This window comes from Numenius arquata, chromosome 12 (assembly GCF_964106895.1).
Source record: "Numenius arquata chromosome 12, bNumArq3.hap1.1, whole genome shotgun sequence".
Taxonomy (NCBI): Eukaryota; Metazoa; Chordata; class Aves; order Charadriiformes; family Scolopacidae; genus Numenius; species Numenius arquata.
Window position 1 is genome coordinate 27,322,614 of NC_133587.1, and position 20,467 is coordinate 27,343,080.

General features: G+C 40.1%; 1 protein-coding gene across 2 annotated transcripts in view; it reads left to right on the top strand.

Moving 5' to 3' along the window:
* The first annotated feature begins 9,225 nt into the window (after nt 1-9,225).
* APBB1IP (amyloid beta precursor protein binding family B member 1 interacting protein) overlaps nt 9,226-20,467 on the top strand; it is a 47,124-nt gene continuing 35,882 nt past the window's right edge. For both annotated transcript variants that reach the window (XM_074157377.1, XM_074157376.1), the window contains exons 1-4: nt 9,226-9,297; nt 10,408-10,495; nt 12,221-12,513; nt 18,221-18,298. In XM_074157377.1, coding sequence (XP_074013478.1) covers nt 9,226-9,297; nt 10,408-10,495; nt 12,221-12,513; nt 18,221-18,298 — 531 coding nt within the window. The remainder of the gene's footprint in view (nt 9,298-10,407; nt 10,496-12,220; nt 12,514-18,220; nt 18,299-20,467) is intronic.

Here is a 20,467-nt window from a genome sequence, read left to right on the forward strand (position 1 = left end):
AGTTAGGCCGAGCATTCTGCTGGATCCAAAAATTATTAATAATCACACTATCCTCATTTGCTGGCAGTTTTTTTCAAGTAGAAGACAGTCTCTTGTTGTCATGTAAGTTCCGTACAGCAGTGTTGGGAAACTGGAAAAAACAGGAAGGAAAACATTACACCAACATCAGCAAACTACAGATGATGGTAAGGAGTGTGGAAACAGAACAAATTTGTGCTGCTTGGACTTACATTGCTCTTTCACTATTTTGCTCTCCCTTCAAGGAAGGGAATGGGAGGAACTTAGACTCATATTTTTCTGGTAGCAGGTGTGTCTGCTATTGTTTATACCTGAGTAGACTGAAGTAGATATGTGATCAACATTAAGATGAATGAGCCTAGATCAGCTGGTGGTTCGTGAGCCGAATCCAGCTCTGGGAACACACTTTCATCCAGCTTTCTGCTTTTCCCAGGAGAAGATAAGTTGATAGAATGGAGACCTTGTTGCTGCGTGCCAGTAATCTGGCACAGGACAGGGAATTGTTTCTTCTACCCATCTCTCTATGAAGATGTAGGACTGGGATACATCACCTTCTACCATTTCATTCTACGCAGAGAGTTTGTGCTGCCTGTACGGCTCATGGGGAGAAAGTTCCCAAACTGGACAAAGGAAAAAGATGATCACGTCTGTAGCTGTACAGGATTTCTATAATGTTCTTAGACCCACAGGCCAGACTGAAGCACACTATCTGCTGGGAGGATAGTATATAAAAATGAACAGAAGAGGCACTACTTTCAAGGTCCATAAAAGCAGTCCTGTTTGGGAGCTGATAGGAGGCTACAAAGCAAAGTTCTGGTAGATACAAATTGCCCCCCAGCTTTCTCTTCCCTGGGTCTGTGCTTTGCACTGAGGTTTCTTTTTCCCCTTGCATAAGGTGCTTTTAATTCACAGTCTCCAGCTGATCGAGTACATTTGGGATACATTTTACGGAGCCCAGGATCCAGACTCTGTGTCCGTGCCTAGAGTGATTCTGGAGAGGAGCTTGGTGAATGAGCTGTCTTGCACTCAGCCTGCATGCCATATCCCTCTGCACTCCTTTTCCGTAGCCACAGCATACGCTGCCTGTCACTGGTTAAATATTCTTCCTGTCCTCTCTCTCTTAGCAGGAGAGCCCTTTGCTAGCCCCTCCGCTGGCCTTGAGTAACTTCCTCCTGACACACTGTGAATAATTTTGGGGTAGTCCACTGTTGCTCTCATCTCTCTTAACAGAGTGTCCGGGACCATTCAATGATCTTGCCATCTCACCTCACCCTAAGAATGGGACCCACAGCTGCTTCTCCCAAACACCGCTCTCAGCAAGTGGGATAAAGAAGAGAGTATGTGTTTGGGGCAGTGCCTGGGGGAAAGGGGAAGGCTGGGGAGCATAGAGGTGATGGGTGCTGAGGCAGCGTCATCCGAAGGACTGCCTCAGACTCAGTGTCCCGTGGTGCTTTACAAACACACTACACCTCTGTCTCTCTTTCGCCAATGGAAAATGAAGTACTCAGATATGTATCACTGAAAGAGATGGTGGTGTACTTGTGCTCAGTTGGTATACTAGTGCATAGGAGTTCCTGCGGTTTTTAAATTGTCATTATCATCTTAGCAAAACAAGGGTAAAATACAACTGCTGTCATCAATAAAGTGCAGCAGTGTAGCTTTCAGGTCTATGAAATCTGTGTCTTTTGGACTAATAAAAGACTTCTTCCAAATTTAGTCCTGACTTCAGACTTGTTCCTGTAATACGAGTTAACTGCGAATTTCCAAAGCAGCAAAAAAGGGAACAAGCTTTCAAGAGGTTTAGCTGTATAAATGTATAGAAGTAGGATCTGTGCGTTTGGGGTGCTCTCATCTAAAGATGTTTATGTGTATATCTGGATGGATGATTCTGGAGTTAAATAATAAGCTTAGATATCAAGTGTGGCTTTAGTCTTGCTAGACACATTATTAATAATGTGATACAAGATAACAAGGCAACCGGACTCAAAATCAGTTCCACAGCCTATGTAAAAATGTGTCTGGAGCAATCAGTGGAAAATGCTGTGAAATGGTTTTTGTGGCATGGTCACCTGAAGGTGTTCTAATGTTAACCTGGGGCACTAGAAAAGGATTCTCTTGCATTATTGTATTTATCTGCCATTTTTGTTTTAATCCAAAGCCAAATGCGACTTACTTTTAAACTAGGAAGGATACTTTGCAACTGTATCAATCTTCTGCAGCTCCTAGTGTTTTAGCGTGTCACTGTCATTCCGTCATGAGTGGAGTTACAGCATGTCATACCCATCCCTGCGATAAATATGCAATGTAATTTCAGCTGCAGATAAGCCTACAGTCATTGGCATACCAGATTTCCCAGAAGAATAGATGATAGGAGTAAGACCCTGCTTTCAGAGTTATCTCTGTGTGCAAGCTTTTTCTTGGAGAATGTCATGCTTATGAATGTTAGGAAAGTGCAGTGCTGGAAGCAGTCTAATTGCTTTTGATCCATCCTTTTTAAGATATGAGTTATTATTAAAACAGAAGAGAGTTACATGATACAGGGTCATCTTATGTAGAGAAGTCTTTGGAACATGCTAATTGCCAAATTTGATTGTGATTTTGAAAGCTTGGGGGCAGCTGCCATTTCTCCTTTATTACTCCAAAACTTCATTTTCCTTTCTTAGTACCTACTAGAATTAGTAACTAATCGGATTATTCTTCTAGGCTGAATTCTGCAGAGATAGATATTCTCGTATTCTACTTCGTAAAAATTGATCTAAATGTCTGTTAGGGACTTTTTACTAGACATGACGCAATAGCTGGTTACGGAACTTCCATCCTCCCTCACTTAAGTAGATAAGAGACATTTGAGTAGTCAGAATTTTTCTTGACACTTAACTGTAAAATGATGGTAAGAAACCTAGTTAGAACTTAGCAGGAGGTTACAGTGCTGGTAGCGGTCATCTGGGTAGTCAAACAGCTTGCGTTCGTTTTGGTGGACTTGGTACGACACTCACACACTGTAGTGCTGGGACTGGGAGGTGAAGGTGAGCATTTGGTCTTTCTGTGTGACTTGTAAATATATACTTCACCTATTTTTGTCCTTGCTGTTTGCATATGTAACAGTTTAAGAATAACAACAGTGCTTTGAATGTAATGAACATGTCCATCACTGTACACCAGATCACTAAGTGGACTGATTCCTAATACTGGTCATAGCATGAAACTGCTGTATGTTTTTGTTCTACTGATACCATGCCGTTCCTTGTTCTTTTTTTGTTGGGAGGTCTTAGGTTGATGAAACTGCATCAACTCAGCTGAGACCTGAGTTGCAGAGATGGTAATCTCGTGTGTGATACCGTTGGTGTTTCCTGTTCGGTGTTGCACAAGGGCTTTCGGCTTGTTTTCAGATCGCAAGTGCAGAAGCCTTGTTACCATGTGAGTCAGACCACTCTTCCTGTTGAAAGGGGCTGGCTTTCAGTAATTCTCAGAGGTATCAGGTTCTAACAGTTCAAACCCTGCTTAGTGTAGTACCATGCTGGGGTTTTTTTTGAGCTACGCCATATGATCACCCTGTCAGCTTTCATGATATTTTTTAATAGTTTCTTTTTTAAGGTGGGTGAATTTTGTGCCATTGTTTCGCTACTCGTTCTGTTAGCTTCCTACCAAGCGATAGTGATTCTATCAAACAATTCCATTTCCTATGTATTGTTCATAGACATAGTGCTGTTGTCTTACGTGTGCAAATCACACAACTTCATTTATTCTTAAAAAAAAAAAAAAGTTTTTTTATTATTCTCTCCAGTATCTTAACAAATCAAAATGTATGCAACCATGCAGAAATCATATCCTGATTACAAACTTTGATATTATAGGCCAGGAAAGGCTGTTCTGCTCTACCTGTCAGTGCATGACACTAAATAGCATAGGTGAGGTTCTACTTAACCCAGGTAAGAAGATTGTGCACCTTGAGACTAAGTGCAAGGACTGCTTCTCCATTCAGTCAGTTTTTCTTTGATGCCCTTGAATACTGGACCATCCCCAGGGAAAAACAGCATTCACTGTCTGCAATGTACGTTACTCATGCAAGCGCAACGAGTTGGACCAGGGAGTGTTTCCCGTCCATCTCTGGGCTAGCTTTCTTGCTGTGCATCTACCAAATTTCTCTGGTGTTGGAAGTGAGATAACTTAATTCCAACTTCCTAGCCCATAGTTCAAAAATTGTAGAAATTTACATCTCAATTTCAAAGCAAGGGTATATATGGAATAGATATTTAGGAGGAGGGAAGAAGTTTTGTGTGGGTCTGTTGCCAGGTTTAGAGCACAGGAGTTTTGTGTTGTTATCCAGGGCACCAGGGCTGGTCCTTGTGAAAAGGAAGTGGTTGGAGGCCCCCTGACAGGGGTACCTGAATGGATACAAGTAGGTCTTTGGAAACGGCAACAAAGTGTGTGGTGGAGAAAAGACAGACACTAACAGGTAAGGAGAAGTAGGAACAGATACACAGAAACCATAATTTTAAGTTGGGTGTGCCTGAAATACAAAGATGTACAATAAAATACAAGAGTTTTGTTATTTACGTCTCTTAGTTTAGATTTAAATTATTTTTTATCAGCAAAGAGGTCACTAAATCTGAAATTGGGAAGGTAAAAAAGCAATAGGTCTAACAGGTCTGGGGGACTTCTGGTAAATGGTGGAGCAAAAAAATGTGTCAATGAGTCGATATTCATGTATTATATAAACCTATGAGAGTTTAATATGCATAAACTAAAGAGTGAGCTGAAGAGAAAAAGCCCCAACCCTTTAGATACACAGTATGAGAAATGTGGGAGTATTTAAAAAAAAAAAAAAAAGTTTTCATAAGAGCTTGATGAAGATTTAAGAATTTGAAATATTTGGAGGAAATAGAAGAAAAGGAATACCTTTACCTGTATGCTTGGTGTTCCTTCACAAAGTCATCTAGAAGACATCAATTTGAAAACCAGTCACTTTAAATATAGCTTAGGCTTCACATGTATGCCTTCCCACAAGCCCCTCCTTAGCTTGTTTATTCTTAACAACTGCAATTTCCTCTTTTATTTTAATTCTGCTTTTTTTCTCTTCTTAAATTCTTATGATAACATGGGAAACACCACAAAAGTACTGCATTTTTTATCTCTTCAGTATGTTGTAGTTGATAGTGATTGTAAGGGTTACTAGTATTAGTACCACATACAGAAAAACCTGACAGAAAAGTTACTATTTAGCGAATATAGAGGAGGACTGAGTATGAAACTCAATATTTTTCTGGGGACTTTGGTAAATCTTTTCCCCTTTTTTGTTAATAATAGCTCATACACCTGCAGGTTTCACTTTGAGTTTCTAGTTTGAATAAGTTCAAGGCTATTTATAAAAGTCAAAAGAATTTGCTGGTCCAAAATGCAGCAGTGCCTTCCTTGATTAGGATAGTTCCCATATTTGCATATTGTTTTGTCTGTTTTGTTCCTGCTGTGGCAATCAAATAAATGGAAATGATTCTGGAAAGGAGTCAAAGAGGAGGAGAGTGGATGGACACTCATTTACAGTTCCATGTTTTAAGGATTTGTTTTACTATGTTTTGCTTTTCTAGTTCTTGACAAAATCCCTGATAAATTTGGAGAGTTCTTGTACCAATTTAAGAGATCATTCGGTATGTTTTAACATAAAAATATTTTCAGGGTATTTGGTGATTATGAAGATAATTTTGTCTTCCTAAACCCAATCAATAAAAATTCAAGAGGAAAAAAAAGAAAAAGATACCAGTGACAACATGGCTTTATCAGTCTGGTGATGATGGTGGATGGACGTTCATTGAAAGTGACACTTGAAAGGGACACCGACGTATTTCCTTCTCAAAATATATGTTCAGGCCTTCTCCCTTCCCCCATGTGCTTAAGGTCAAAAAAACCTGTAGTATTAAATGTCGTCTATTTGAATTGATACGGAAAAGTCATCAGTGACTAACTCATCTCCGATTTAGAGTGGAAATCCTTACAGAATTCTTTGAACATTGCTTTTTCATAGGATTACATTATTTTCCTTATGAACTGAATGTGTCTGAAGATTCAGAAAATCATATAATTAGAAAGAAAAGAGCTCTCAATTTACTAGAACCTGTACAAATCACGTAATTTAGTGAAAGTGTTGTATAATCTAATATTCGGTTCTTGTGCCTTTTTGTTTTGTTAACTACTGAAGATGGTTCTTAGTTGAGTTTTTTTGTTTTGTTTTTAGACAGTTCTTGCTCCTCTTGATAAGGTGTCCTGGTTGCAACCCAAGAGCAATTTTTTTTGCCATTTTTATATTTCTATTCTGGAAAAAAATTACAAAGCAGGATTTCAGTTTGTTAAAAGAACCACTATGGAGATATCTAGCCAGTGCTTAAAAAAACCCACAAAACTATACAAATGGCTAGAGCTGGTAAGATTCTCACAGCAAATATCTTGTTCTCCTAAATCAGAAAACAGGAAAACATAAACTTATTCAGTATTATTTAAGTGCCGATGAGATACTTGTCAGTATGAACAGTGGCTCCATTTTTTTTGTCACATAACAAATTTGACTTCGCTCCGCCTGATCAAGTAAGTGCCATTTTATCTATTCTTTTTATGAAATTTGATTCTCCAAGTGCCAGGTGTGTAGGAAGCTACGCAGCTGTACATTCAAATAAATGAATTAAGTTTCAGCAATCATTTACCCAACCAGTATACTGCTGATTCTACAGAAACGGAATTTTATATAGATGATAACTATGATACACACTGAGAGAGTGAGCCATCCAGTGTGGGTTTGTCAGCTGGAAATGAAGCAGATAGGGTGACTTTAGCTTCCCATTCACTCATGACCGAGTGATGTGTGTTCCCTGTTACATGGGCATAGCTGTGCCGTCTCCAGTGTTGGGCTAGGGTTACCCCTCAGACGGGCCAACCACATCCTATTAGAATGTCTTTGGTAGAATCCAGTTCCCAAATCTTTTAAGTCTTTGATTTCCAGAATCTGAGAGAAACATGAAAGCTCAAAGTCCAGTTCCCAGTTGCCTGTGCCTTGCTTAGTTACACCAGCTATGGAAAAAAAAGTCTAAAGCAGGTAGAATATGCCCTGAGCCTGACTGATGAAAGCTGTACATGCCTACTTTTAATGAGTTCTGGTGTTGGGGATAACACAGGTGGTAATAGTGCAAGTGAAGATTTAGCCGGTCTTGCTTATGTAGATGCCAGAAAGACCAAGTCCAAAGGAGGCAGAGCAGCTCAGATTGCTCCAATATTAACTGTCATATTGAAGACATGCTACCAAATAATTCTCAAACAATTGATACTGACTTCAGTGGCTCAGTAGCCTTTATCATTTAACTGTGGAATAGTTATGTCACACAAGATGTGCTCTATTAAAGGATAAGCATTAAGATTGAAGAACATGATACTTGATGGTCGTCTTTTCTTGTCAGTCTTTATAGTCATTAGTGTTTTTCGTGTCCTCAGTTCATTGCTTTCTTGCATCAGGTTGGTTCTCATTCTGTAAGGTGCTGTGGTGGGTTGACCTTGGCTGGCCATCAGGTGCCCAGCAAACTGCTCTATCACTCCCCCTCCTCAGCAGAACAGGCGGAGCAATACAGTGGAAAAGCTCATGGGTCGAGATAAGGACAGGGAGATCACTTACCAACTACTGTTGAGCAAAACAGGCTCAACACAGGGAAATTAATTTATTGCCCAATTAATAAGACCAGAGGATAATGAGAAATAAGAACAAAACTAAAAACATCTTACGCCCACCCGTCCCTTATTCCCAGGCTCAGCTTCACTCTCAGCTCTTCTACTTCTTCCCTCTCAAGCAGCACAGGGGGATGGGGAATGGGGGTTGCAGTCAGTTCATAATGCTTTGTCTCTGCCGCTCCTTCCTGCTCATGCAAATTCCCTGCTCCGGTGTGGAGGACCTCCCATGGGAGACAGTCATTCATGAACTTCTCCAGCATGGGATCTTCCCACAGGCTGAAGTTCTTCAAGAACTGCTCCAGCATGAGTCCTTTCCACAAGGTACAGTCCTTCAGGATCAGACTGTTCCAGTGTGGGTCCCCCACCAGGTCACAGGTCCTGCCAGAAAACCTGCTCTGTGTGGGCTCCTCTCCACAGGCTGCAGTTCCTGCTGGGAACCTGCCCCAGGGTGGGCACACCATGGCCTGCAACTTCCTTCAGAGCACGTCTACCTGCTCTGGTGTGGGGTCTTCCACAGACTGCAGTGTGGATATCTGCTCCAGTGTGGTTCTCCATAGGCTGCAGGGAAATCTCTGCTCCAGCACCTGGAGCACCTCCTCCCTCTCCTTAGGAGTCTAATAGGACTACTTATATGTTTAAAGTTTGACCCTAGTTTGAAACCTAGTTTTAAGCGATCCATACCAGAGTTCTCAATCCCTTGCAGGTTTGAGTCTCTTAGTTCTTGTCTCCGGCAGTATTCCACATCAGCCACCTTTTTACCTTTCAAAGGAACAAATTCACAAGAAAGAGGGAGAGGATTATTAACAGAAGCTGTATCTCCCCAGGATCTCAGCACCCCCAGTGTGTGGTGCTGTCCTCGCAACCCCTCCTCGTGCAACAAGAGACACCACTTAATCTCATGCAGCATGTACCCATTTTCCTTGTCTCAGTGCTTTCCCTCAGATGCCTTGAGGCTAGGTAAGACTGGAATTCTCTCAGTATGCTAGTATTTAAAGGAAAATAGGGAGAAATACTGAGACAAAACGTTGATCACGTACCTAACGATAACCAGGTCTTGCACTAGATAATGCCCAGTAAACTCTTGTTGTATTAGTCACCTAAGCCAAAGAAAGCAAGCTTTCAAGATGAAGCCTTCAGGAATTTCTCAACCTCAAACTTTTTCCTCTCCATCTCTCACTAGTGACATTTCTTTGATGTTTAAGGTACAACCATGGTTCATTAGCTGGTGACTTCCTATGAAGTGTAAATAATAGAAGGAGGTTGTTGGAACTCCTCATGAGCATAGAGCCTAAGTGTGTGTTTAAGCATATACCGGATTGAGATTCTGATCTGTAGTAGTTATTTCTAAACTACGGATGAAGGTTTTTGCAAGTCATGAACAGTTGTTTTAAAGTTAATTGGGAACACAGTATAGAAGAATGTTGCATATCCTCTGTATTTGACCGTTGCTGGCTTTGAAATGAACTTGTGGTGATTCCTTGTCTGTGGATTTTTTTCTTTCAGATGGAGCAAACATGTGATGATATAGACGAAATGTTCAGCAATTTACTTGGGGAGATGGATATGCTGACCCAGGTAAATAATATCAAGATAAGAAAAATAGCTATTATGTGTTAGAGAAGAGAGGCAACTTTTCTACATTTTTCATGTACCTCCACTCTGAATAAATACAGATACGTTATTATGAAAAACCTTCAACTAAATGTCTGTACTTGACATTTAAAACAAGTGGCCTGAAGAATAAGGTAATATCAGTGCAGGCTGGATTGTTAGAGCTAACTGCTTATGAAAGACGCTTTTTCCCCAAAAAAGCAAATAAGCAATTTAAATTCCTCTGGACTCAGTCCCAAGAAATTGAAAGATTCTGTCAAAACAGGAAGAGTTTGAGTCAGAATTTTCAGGTATGAATGCTTTGCATACATGGGCTAATGGGATGTAGCCTGAGTGTCAAATGTAAACTTTGGATATGAAAGCAACGTTTCGAATATATGCATAAGAGTAATCTATAGCTATGGCAAAATACTAAGTTACAGCTAGGGTGGCATTCAAGAATCTGTAGAGACATTATTGCCAGCGCAGAATACACTCTTGAGAGGAAACTATAAAACAGCATGAGCCTATTTCTAAACCTGTAGTCATGGAATACTTCCTGCAAAACCTGATGAAAGGAGAATTTTTATTTAAAAAAAAAACCCTCACAAAGTCAATAAATTTGTTGTACTTTAATAAATGCATTCTTGAAAACACTTAAACTGTCATCTTGAATACTGTGTGAGTTTGCTTACAGCCTCTGTTTTGAGGGGTCTTTCCTCTTGGTGAATCTCAGTGCTTGTCAAATTAAATACCAATAATTCTGAGACACAGAATAGGAATTGTGCTTAAACTGTGTGAAAGCCAAGATTTCACATGACATTCTTAGCAGTCAATTCATAATACTTTGCCTCTTGGTAGCCTTTCTGCTTTTTAAAGGCTTTTCGTAATCATGCATTTTTATTCATATATATCTATCTATCTATATAAAGAGGGAGGTGTTTAGAGGAATTTCATTCCATTGTTATGCCGTGAAAATTAACAAAAGACTGCTTGTCATTAGACAAATTCAGGTAATTGATTTACACATGTTAATGTCTGTAATAGTAATTATGTTATCAGATAACTTTCTTTTTTTTCCTTCTACTTTAACAGAGTTTAGGAGTGGAGACCTTACCACCTCCGTCCCCCAAAGTGTCCAACAATGAATTCAGCTTTACAGTTGGTTTTAAAGATTTAAACGGTAAGTAGCTGAATGGACTCCTTCATGCTTTTTATGGTTATTTAAAATACCTCATAGCAACAAACCCTTGATCAGAAAAAAAACCCAAACCCCCGAACAAGAAAGAGAGAGGTATATTTGTGTGTCTCAATTTAGGAAACTTCAAAGGGCCCAAATTTTTTTTTAAAGGGACATTGCTCAGTCTTACATAGGAGTCAGACTTTTTAAAATGTCTGAGTATAGAGAAAAACAAAAATGAGAAGTCCCTCAAAAAACTTTCTAAAATGCAACTTTTTTAATTTAAAGATTGAACTTAATAGAAGACAAAATTCCTCAATGTGAGGCCAGAGCTGCATCAGCATTTTTGTCCAGTGGAACTGTCGACTTAACTGCTTCCACTTTACACTGCATATTCTCATTCTGGTTTGCACTGTCACTTTTGCATGTACAGCTGCTTGTTGAGGCTGTGTGATGAACCAAATGAGGGAGTTTATCCTTTGGTTTTGTTAGTAGCTTTTTTTTTCTTTTTACTGGGGCTGGTTGTGTGCATTTGCCTGAGTTGGTTTTAGCCTGTGGTTTTGTGCCAGAATCATTTCACTGTTAAGCTACCTAATGCCTTTACCAGCAAAGTGGGTAGAGGTATGTAAACAGAGAGGATCATAAGCCAACTTTCCCACTGAAAAGAAAAGCTTATGAAAATACTCTATTAGCGTAACAGGTAAAGCAGGGTAAACTGAGACAGTCTAGTGACATGTTCACGCTTGCCTGATGAGCGATATATTCTTTGTTGGACTTTATTAGCCTTTTTGAGTATCTAGTTCAGGGCTCTCCATCCCTTTCCGAAATTGCATTTAAAGCGTTCCCAATTTGTGATTTATTTTATTTTGAGTCTTTAAAGAGATTTAAACATCTGAATCTGTTGGTACTTAAAGAAATCTTCTTTTCTAGAAAGTTACATGATCCCTACAGGATGTTATTCCTCAGGATCTCTTATACCATGGCTAGTGGAAACAACCAAAGAAGAAATTGCATGTGCAGTTCCAGTATAGGATTTTATCTTATACTCTGACAGAGTAGAAGACAGAAAGCAAAAGTTACAATATTTCTATCTGGTTGATAAGATGCTTTTGAAAAGATACTGTCTTGTTTGTTCTTTGCTTAAAGGATCCTCAAAACCCTGCATATTGCATGAGATGTGTCTTAGAACTCTCTGATTCTGCTTCATGTTAATTTTAGAGTTGTAGAATAGCAGTAATATATGAAGATATTTTTGATATAGACCTCAGTTACACAGTTTGTTTTGTGCTGTACCAAAACTTGCTAAGAATTGTGTGCTAAGAATTCGTGTATGTACTTAAATTAAGATAAGTAAATAGCCTAATGGGAGCTAATGGAATTTCTTGCATCCATATCACTAGGCATGTGTCCAGAAACCTTGCTGGATCAGGGCCAGGTTTCATAACATCATAAGGGCCTGAGACTGTCACTGAAAGTGGAGCTTCCTGTCCTGTTTAATTTGTATTTATAGTTCCTTGCACTCTGAACTTCTGTATGACCAGGTTAATGGCTATTCCTAAAACACATTTGTTTCTTGAACCCACTTAAAATGTTGTTTTCTCTCCCATAACCCTTATATCTTACAGTAACCGTGCCTCCTGCGTGGTTTTCAATTTAATCTCCACTGAACTGAAAACATAGTCTTTTGCATTGCATTCGCTCTGACACATTTTGTGGTTTTCTTTACAGAATCCCTAAGTGCCCTAGAGGACAAAGACCTGGATGCTTTAATGGCTGATCTTGTAGCAGACATAAATGATGTTGAACAGAGAACTTTACAAGCCCAGAAAACTTCTTCTGGCAACCAGCAAAGTACAGTCACTCAGTCTTCAAGAGGCTCGGATAGTGACATTTATTCTAAATCAAGTCCCTATGTTACCATTACTGGACAGTTTGGGGATGACTTGCCCCCTCCACCTCCAGACCCTGATTTAGAGCTTCCACCACCACCACCGCCACCTCCTCCTGAGCCACTCACCCAGGTAAGCTTGAGTGGAACCTGTTCTACATGTTCAATAGTTCTTGTAATTTTGCAAGGGGTATTTGACATTGGAACAACAGTGGATATCCCTGGTAGAAACATCTTGTGAGGGTTCTGCAATGATGAAACATGCATGAACTGTGGAATGAAAGTTTTCTGTTATTGTAGGCTCATGAATTTCTGCATTTTCCTTGACCTATTGCCTATTCCTTTGCCTTTCTGATCATCACTCTGATAGCTTAAGACAGGCATAAATCATTGCAAATGGTTCACTGTAATGGAAAACTTGTCACTGATTTTTTTAATAAGCACTGATCAGTTAATGCCTTATCATAGAGAACTTGGCTTTGGCGTCACTGCAAAGCATGGCAAAAGATCCCATGATGGCCAAAGATCAGTCTGTAAAGCTGTCACTGAGTTTGTTCATTGCAGTTTGTGCTATTGATGCTGGTAAGACAGTTCTGTGGATGTTTTCCAGATTTCCTGGGCTAACTTATTTCTTGCAATAGGAAAAGCTGTTCAGTTGTGTAAAACTCAACATTTGCTAGGAGACTGGGTGCAAGGCTGAGCACAGGAAGTACCTCTCCTAATCCCAACACAGAATCACTCTACTCTTCTTGGTCTTGACTTTGAAGGGAAGTAATGAAGACCATCTGCAGTATGGGACAAATACACTTTACTTAGGAGGTGCCAAAGTTATCAGTAGGTACTATTTATAAACAGCTGGCTTACCTGTACACTAAAATTTCCTACTTATCACAGCCTCCTGCACGTTTATGTTTCTTGTAGAGCTGTTTTAGCAACTGAAATCAAATCTGATATTTCTATTAGAAGCATTAGAAGTTAATTTCTTTGACGTGAGGTTGTGGAGAGGGAGATGATGTAAGAATTTTGCCCTGCCACAGCCCTGTGGGGGGAACACGTGCATTAGAAGAGTGATGCAGCCCAAAAACCTTGAATCTGAAATCATGAGAGATCTGAAAGTATCTCTTTCAGTATTCATATGCATAGTAACTATGATGGAGAGAAGATGTTTACATTTAGGGAATGGAAAGATTTTAGGGAATATGAAAAGTGCTCTGTCAGCCCATGTAGAACTGTACTGGTCAGTTTTGCTTAAAACCATGGGCAATTAATTGTGGTTTAGAAGTCCACAGAAACGGAATATGAATCACCTCAACATCACTGCTGCTGCTGTGTTTAGCATCATACAGCAGACATATTTAGCAAAAGGAACAGAAAATTTGGTAGGTAGAGGACCTTTCTGATTATACAAAAAGTGATTCACCACGGAAAGCTTCATTTGGTGCACAGGACTTTTCAGTGCTGTTTGAAGAGTGAAAGTCATAAATGTGGGAGGAACTTCATTTTTCTGTATCTCAAAGATAATAGTTAACTTCCGATCTTAAAGGAATGTTAACATTTGCAAAACCAGCAGCTAGACAGCTTCAGAAGCTGAAATCTTTTATTTAACTAGTATAATTGATATAGGAGAGATACTATCAAGTTCTATCCGTTGTCCTACAAACACACCCCCCATCTTGATTTAAGTCATGACCTTTAAGGAAGTAGTACCAAGCTTCTAAATAGTCTAGTATGGAAGCTGGGAAAGTATGGTCTGGAAGGGTAGCTGGTTAGGTGGGCTGAGATTGACCAAACTGCCAGACTCGGGATAGTAATCAATGGTTTGCTGACTGGTAACAAGTGGGATCAACACTGGCACTTGTATTCTTTAACATTTTCATCTGTGACCTGAGTGATGACATAAAAAAATCATCTGCAGGTATGCTGAAGATGCTTTTAATTAAGGGCACTGACAGACAAGATGAATGGTAGAACTTCAGTGCACAGTGACCTTGAGAAAGGTGAGGATTGGGCCAGCAAAACTGTCAGAAACCCAGTAAGGTACAAGGTTTTACACCGGGGTGAAATAACCCTGTGCATTTGTACAGGTGATAGGCTGAGCAGCAGCCCTGCTGAAAAGGAGATGGCATCCTGGTGGATGCCACACTGAGTAAGAATCATGAGTGCAAGGTCATCTCAGTATGGGAAACTGGCCTGCATTGGGAGGAGCATGGCCAGCAGACTGAGGAAGCCATTATTCCTTTCTGGTGAGGGCACACCTGGAATATTGCACCTGGTTCTGGATGTGGAGATACTGGAGAGTGTCCAGCAGAGAGCTACCGGGATGGCCAGGGGCATGGAGTGATCAAGGGCCAGTGAGGACAGGCTGAGGGAGCTAGGCTTGTTTAGTCTGACAGAGGAGTGATCTAATGACAGCCTAAAAATACCTGAAGCGTAGCTGCAAAGGTGGTGGAGCCAAATTCTTTCATGGTAGTGTTAGGTCATATAACAAGGGGCAACAGCTACGTGTTGTAGCTTTGTAGTTTTGGACAGGACGTTAGGAAAACCTTTTCAGGCAGTGGTCTAGCACTGGAACAGGTAACCTATGGGGATGGCAGTTTCTCTTTGGAGATTTTCCAAACTTTGCCAGGCAAAATCATGGCTGACCTGATCTAACATTGGTGACAGTCCCTCTTTGGGCAGGGAGCCAGACCTCTCTTCCAACCAGAGCTTTTATGATGCTGTGATCTAAAGCTCACTGAAATCAACAGCGTTGCACAGTTCTTCCCCTTCAGTCTTGTACTGAGCTAATTCTCTGTTAGCTGGCATCCTGCATTACCTGAGGGTCAAACAGATTTCAGGCTGAAAAGAGGATATACTTGCTAAACACAACTGGAATTCTATATGCAAAAACATAGCTGGAAGTCACTTCTGTCTCCCTCGATTAAAAGTGTTCCTCTGAGACTGTGTGCTGAGTTAAATCTCTAGCAGTGGTTTCTGGTCTCTTTCCAGATACAGGGGGAGGGCAGAGAAGGGTGGGAACAGGAGGTAGAGACATTTCGAGGGAATCTGTCTGCAGTAGTTGATTTCCTTATTAAGGTACTGGTTCTGCTTTCTCCCACAGCCCGTGCCTCATTTTTTGATACAGGTTGTATTCAAATGCTGATGGTATACCCATTGTGTGGCTTACTGTCCACAGAATTGCCTATAGGGCTATTACACAAGTTGCAGTGTGAATGATGGAGGTGATAAGCATTTAAAATTAATATGGAAAGAACTGATTTCAAATTAGCATTCACAATCTTGTTTAGTTTTTCCTTTGACATGACATTTGTCTCAGTAGAATGAAATGCAGCTGTCAATGGAATGTATTTTGTTTCATCAAAATCCATGTTCCTGTTAGGCAAGATTCTTGATAAGTGATTCTTGAGCCAATGAAGACCAATGTTTTGCTTAACACTTCTGGTTGTCTGTAGTCAAATAAGCATAGTGTTAATTATTCTCAGCGCACCTGTGATGTCAAGATTCTATTCTCTAACCTGTAAGTGTGCCAAGATTAAGGAGTACAGCCTTTCTTTCAGGGAAGCATAGAGCTGTCTCGTAAGTTTCCATCAACTCTGACGTTTCTTTTTAAAACTGTCCTTAAGCTAAATAAGGCTTCTATGTTTTCTGTGACATTATCTGGGTGACTTTTATGTGCTTCTGTTTGAAGTTCCAGAAAACGCAGTGATGATACGGTAGTGGGAAAAAAAATCTGTTAGCCTGTCAAAACATTTCTTTAACAGTGCTAAAATTTTGCATCCGATAGCTTATTTACTTTACATCATTTCCTTTTTCTACATTAAAACAGACAAAGGTTATGAAAACATGAAGGCTTTCAGGCAAAAGCTCTGTTGCACAGATTTGTACAATGTGTGAACTCTGTTCAACACAGGTCACGTGCAGATGAAGCCTGAGTTATACCTTCCTAAAATTTTCAGCAGAAAACTTACCCACACCACACTCAACCGCTTTGGTTATACTTCCTTCAGAGAGGTGTTTTCAGATGGTGTTTCAGAGACTGTGTGCTCTTCCCTCTGTAAAACAGTCAGCCTTACTGTTAAAGGCACTTTTGTCCAACAGCTTCTGTTCAACTATAGAAGCTATTTTTGGATTCTCAAAGTTCAGCATCTCTGAGCTGTAGCAATGCAAACTTCTGTACCTGTGCAGAAAAAAAAAGACATTTTTTTACCCGATTGCCTGGTATTTATAGTGGAGAATTTGACATCAGCAAACATGCTTGAAGCCATGTCTTTTAGGTTGCACACGTCACCTTGTATTTTTGACATCCTAAAGGATGCTAGTATCCAGGGGAAGCACTGATAAAACAAACGATGTTTAGTTCAGCAAGAGGGATGTCAGTCAGGAGTACTTCAGTTATGGTTGAACCTGCCTCAAAGCTTGGGATGAGTAAGATGAACTTCTTAGCTCTATTTTTTGCTATGATTCTATGATACCTCTCTAAGAAGGTAGTGGTGGCAATGCTTAGTTAGGCCTAGTTTCTTGCAAGTGCATCTTCTGTGAGTTACAGCTATTCTCGGTTTTTCTTCATCCGAAGACCACTAAACTACGACTTCGGGGTAAAAAATGGAGGCTGAAGGTAACACAGAAAAATCTTGTGTGAAGCAGGGCAGGAACTTTCTCCCATAGTCAGTGACTGGAAGTTGGGTTTGCCTCTGAGTACCATAACAGAAAATCCTACCCCTTTAAAACAAAGGAAACTGCAAAAGTAAAAGAGAGCAACAGGGACACTAAAAATCAACAAAGAGGTAGGAAAGCAATGACAAGACAGTTTTCAGTAGGGGGAGCAGGGATTTGAACTTGGAAAGAAACCAAACCCTCCAATAGTACTAACAGTCCAAGGCAGCCCCAGTAACCACAGTTATTTGCTGTCCAAAATGTTATTTTCTGAGCTTTTATGTGACTGGGAGACTACGGGAAGACAGATGAGAAAAAGAAAGAGTCACAGTCTGTACACCAGTCACAGAGGCAACAGTAGGCATTGGCATCTGGTACGTGTACCTAAAACTCTCAGCGGCTGGGGATCCGGAGTGTTCTTGGATCACAAACCTCACTGATACTAAGAGAGGGGCATGATATTGGTACAGCTGCTTTGTAAAACAAAGGCCAGGTGGTACTAAGATTTTTAGGAATCTTACTGTGGCATTCAGCAAAAGCTGGAATGAACTTGAGTGCTCTATTTAACTGTGTCTGCATTAATATGAATAGGTCCATTACCAGAATAAAAAGCCATGATACCCTTCAGTTTAAGGAGGTGTTCCTCACAGTGAGTATGCATGCAGTAAAAGCTCATATGTGTCAAGGGAAAGAATTCAAGTGAATGAATGTACTTAACAGCAAATATAAAATTATACGTGGTATAATGGCAAGCCAAGTTTTCAGTAAGAACCTAAAAACTCTAGTTCTCTTAACCCTGTTGAGAGGTGAGTTTTCTTCCGAGCAGCTGCATCCACAGTGCTGTTTTATTCAGGCTAGATCTTCCTTCATCTTCTCTTTTGTATCAACTGTAACCCATATAGAAACAGAATAGGCCAGTTTTGAGGCATTCATTCCTGTAGCATTTGAGGAACAGATCAAGTAAGAGCTGTATGACTGGGCAACAGAAGGAAGCACTGGACCTATAAATCAAAGCTTTGGCTTGAGGGTAATAGCTCAAGGAAAGCTGGCAATTCCCTGTAACTATGAAGTTTCCAAGGACAAGCCTTATGTTCTGGATATAGATAACAAGAAACAACTCTTTTCAAGTAAACATAAATTACTGGTCTTATTTATCAAGAAGTATACCAAATATCTTGTCTTTTCAGGAAGAACGAGAGGCACAGGCTAAAGCTGACAAGATTAAACTTGCATTGGAGAAACTGAAAGAAGCCAAAGTTAAAAAGGTGAGCCTTAAAATAGTGAAACGCTACGATAAGAGCTACCAGCTAAGTATTTATTATCATTCTTCTCAATAATGAAGTTCTTACTAAAATTGCTAGGCTTTTTCATATTTTATCTGCAAATTGAGGCATCTAAAGATACTCTGTGGAGCTGTCTTGTCAAAGCCCACTGTTCTGATAGGTTGCTTTACAGAAAGTGGAATATACATGAAAATGTTGCTTACTTATTCTGTGCTGATTCCAGAAGTATTAAACTTTTCTTCTACAGTGGATGTGGATGTAGCTAATCCAAATTAAATTAATGAGGGTCGTCTTGCTAAATCTTTTGACAGCAGTGCAGTAATGTACAATGATAATAGAAGTTATTTTAGACCAACAAATTGGAAACCTTCCAGCTCATGTCCGCACAGTGCTGCAGTGTGTCATACAATTATGCCCACTCATCCTAAGCTAGTGTTCCAGCTCAACTCAACAGAAGCTGCAGATGTTCAGTAACTCTGAGAAATGAATGTGAAGAAAAACAGTCATGACCTTTCAGTCTTCTTCAAATAGGAGATGGGAAATGCTGGAGATCAGAGCCCACAGGGCTTCCCAGAAGAATTGAAGCTTCCAATAAATTTGAGGGTGTCCAGACTTGAGATAGTTCCCACTGAACACTTTACGTTCATGTACAAATTCTACTTCTGAGAGAATGTGTTGGGAGGATTTCTCCAATGTTGTCTTTGGAAAGCTCTATAACTAAACTTACGACTGCTCATTGGTCACCTCCTTTCCTTGCAATGTTAGCAGTTCTCCTTAGGGAGGAAACATTTATTTTTTTTTCCCCACTTTCTTCTTTTTCCATCCTGAATATTTGGAACCATAGTGTAGAAGTAAAGCTTAATCTTCTTGTGTCTGTGTCACTATAATGAAATTACTATGTCATTCGTGAATTCTAAATCGACTAAATAATTGTTAAGAAAACTGGTGTTCTCTCTTTTACTGAAAGTGGAAGGCAGAAGCCAGGGAGGATGGTGAAAATCAAGCTCACAGCCCTAAATTTCAGGAGAGCAGACTTTGGCTTCTTCAGAGAGTCCCATGGGATAAGGCTCTAGAGAAAAGAGAGGCCCAAGAAAGTTGGTTAATACTCAAGGATCACCTCCTCCAAGTCAAGGGAGTTCCATCCCAATGAATGAAGAGCCACAAAGATGATTACGAAACGAACATCTCTCCTATGAGGAAAGGCTGAGACTGCGTAGCCTAGAGAAGAGAAGGCTCCGGGGGTATCTTGTCAATCTATAGAAATACCCGAAGGAAGGATGCAGAGGACAGAGCCAGGCTCCTTTCAGTGGTGGCCAGTGACAACCAGAGGCAATGGGCACAGACTGAAACACAGGAGATTCTATCTGAACATCAGGAAACACTTTTTCACTGTGAGGGTGGCTGAGCGCTGGCACAGGTTTCCCAGGGAGGTTATGGAGTTTCCCTCCTCGGAGATACTCAAAAGCTGTCTGGACAGGATCCTGGAAAATGGACTTTGGGTGACCCTGCTTGAGCACGGGATTGGACCAGATGACCTCTAGAGGTGCGTTCCAATCTTAACCATTCTGTGAAGATGGAACACGCATGCGTGTTTTTGAGCAGTCAACTATAACCACACAAAAATACCCTTTTTCTGCAAACATGTAGATTATGCATGTACTCTATACATGTGTACTCGCTATTATTTTAAAGAGGAAGATACTTACAAGGGTTGGAATCAAAGCAAGTTTATGTTTTTTGTTACATTTGCTGTTACTTTTCAGAGATAGTGCAGATATTCTCTTGAGGATCATCACTCTGCTCTCTCTGCTACTACCTGATCTTTAACAGAGATTGTCTCTATAGTACCAAAACTTCTTATGCACACATTTTAAAATGAGGAGCTATTTAAACAAGACTATATGGAGAAGTCCTCCCAACTCACCAGTTTAGTTCCAGTTTCCATGTACAGATCTTGTAGACAATTTTTATTCTGTTTTCAATACTACTGGAGCATTTTAAGTACTTTCCTTATAATGTGTTTGCAGTTCTTTATCACATTTTATGCACTTCAGCATTTTCTTGCTTTTTCTTCTCTGAAGAGAAGTGCACATTGTTTCTTTTTTAACAAATACTTCATAGTATGAAGAAATAATGAGTGTCTTAGGTGAA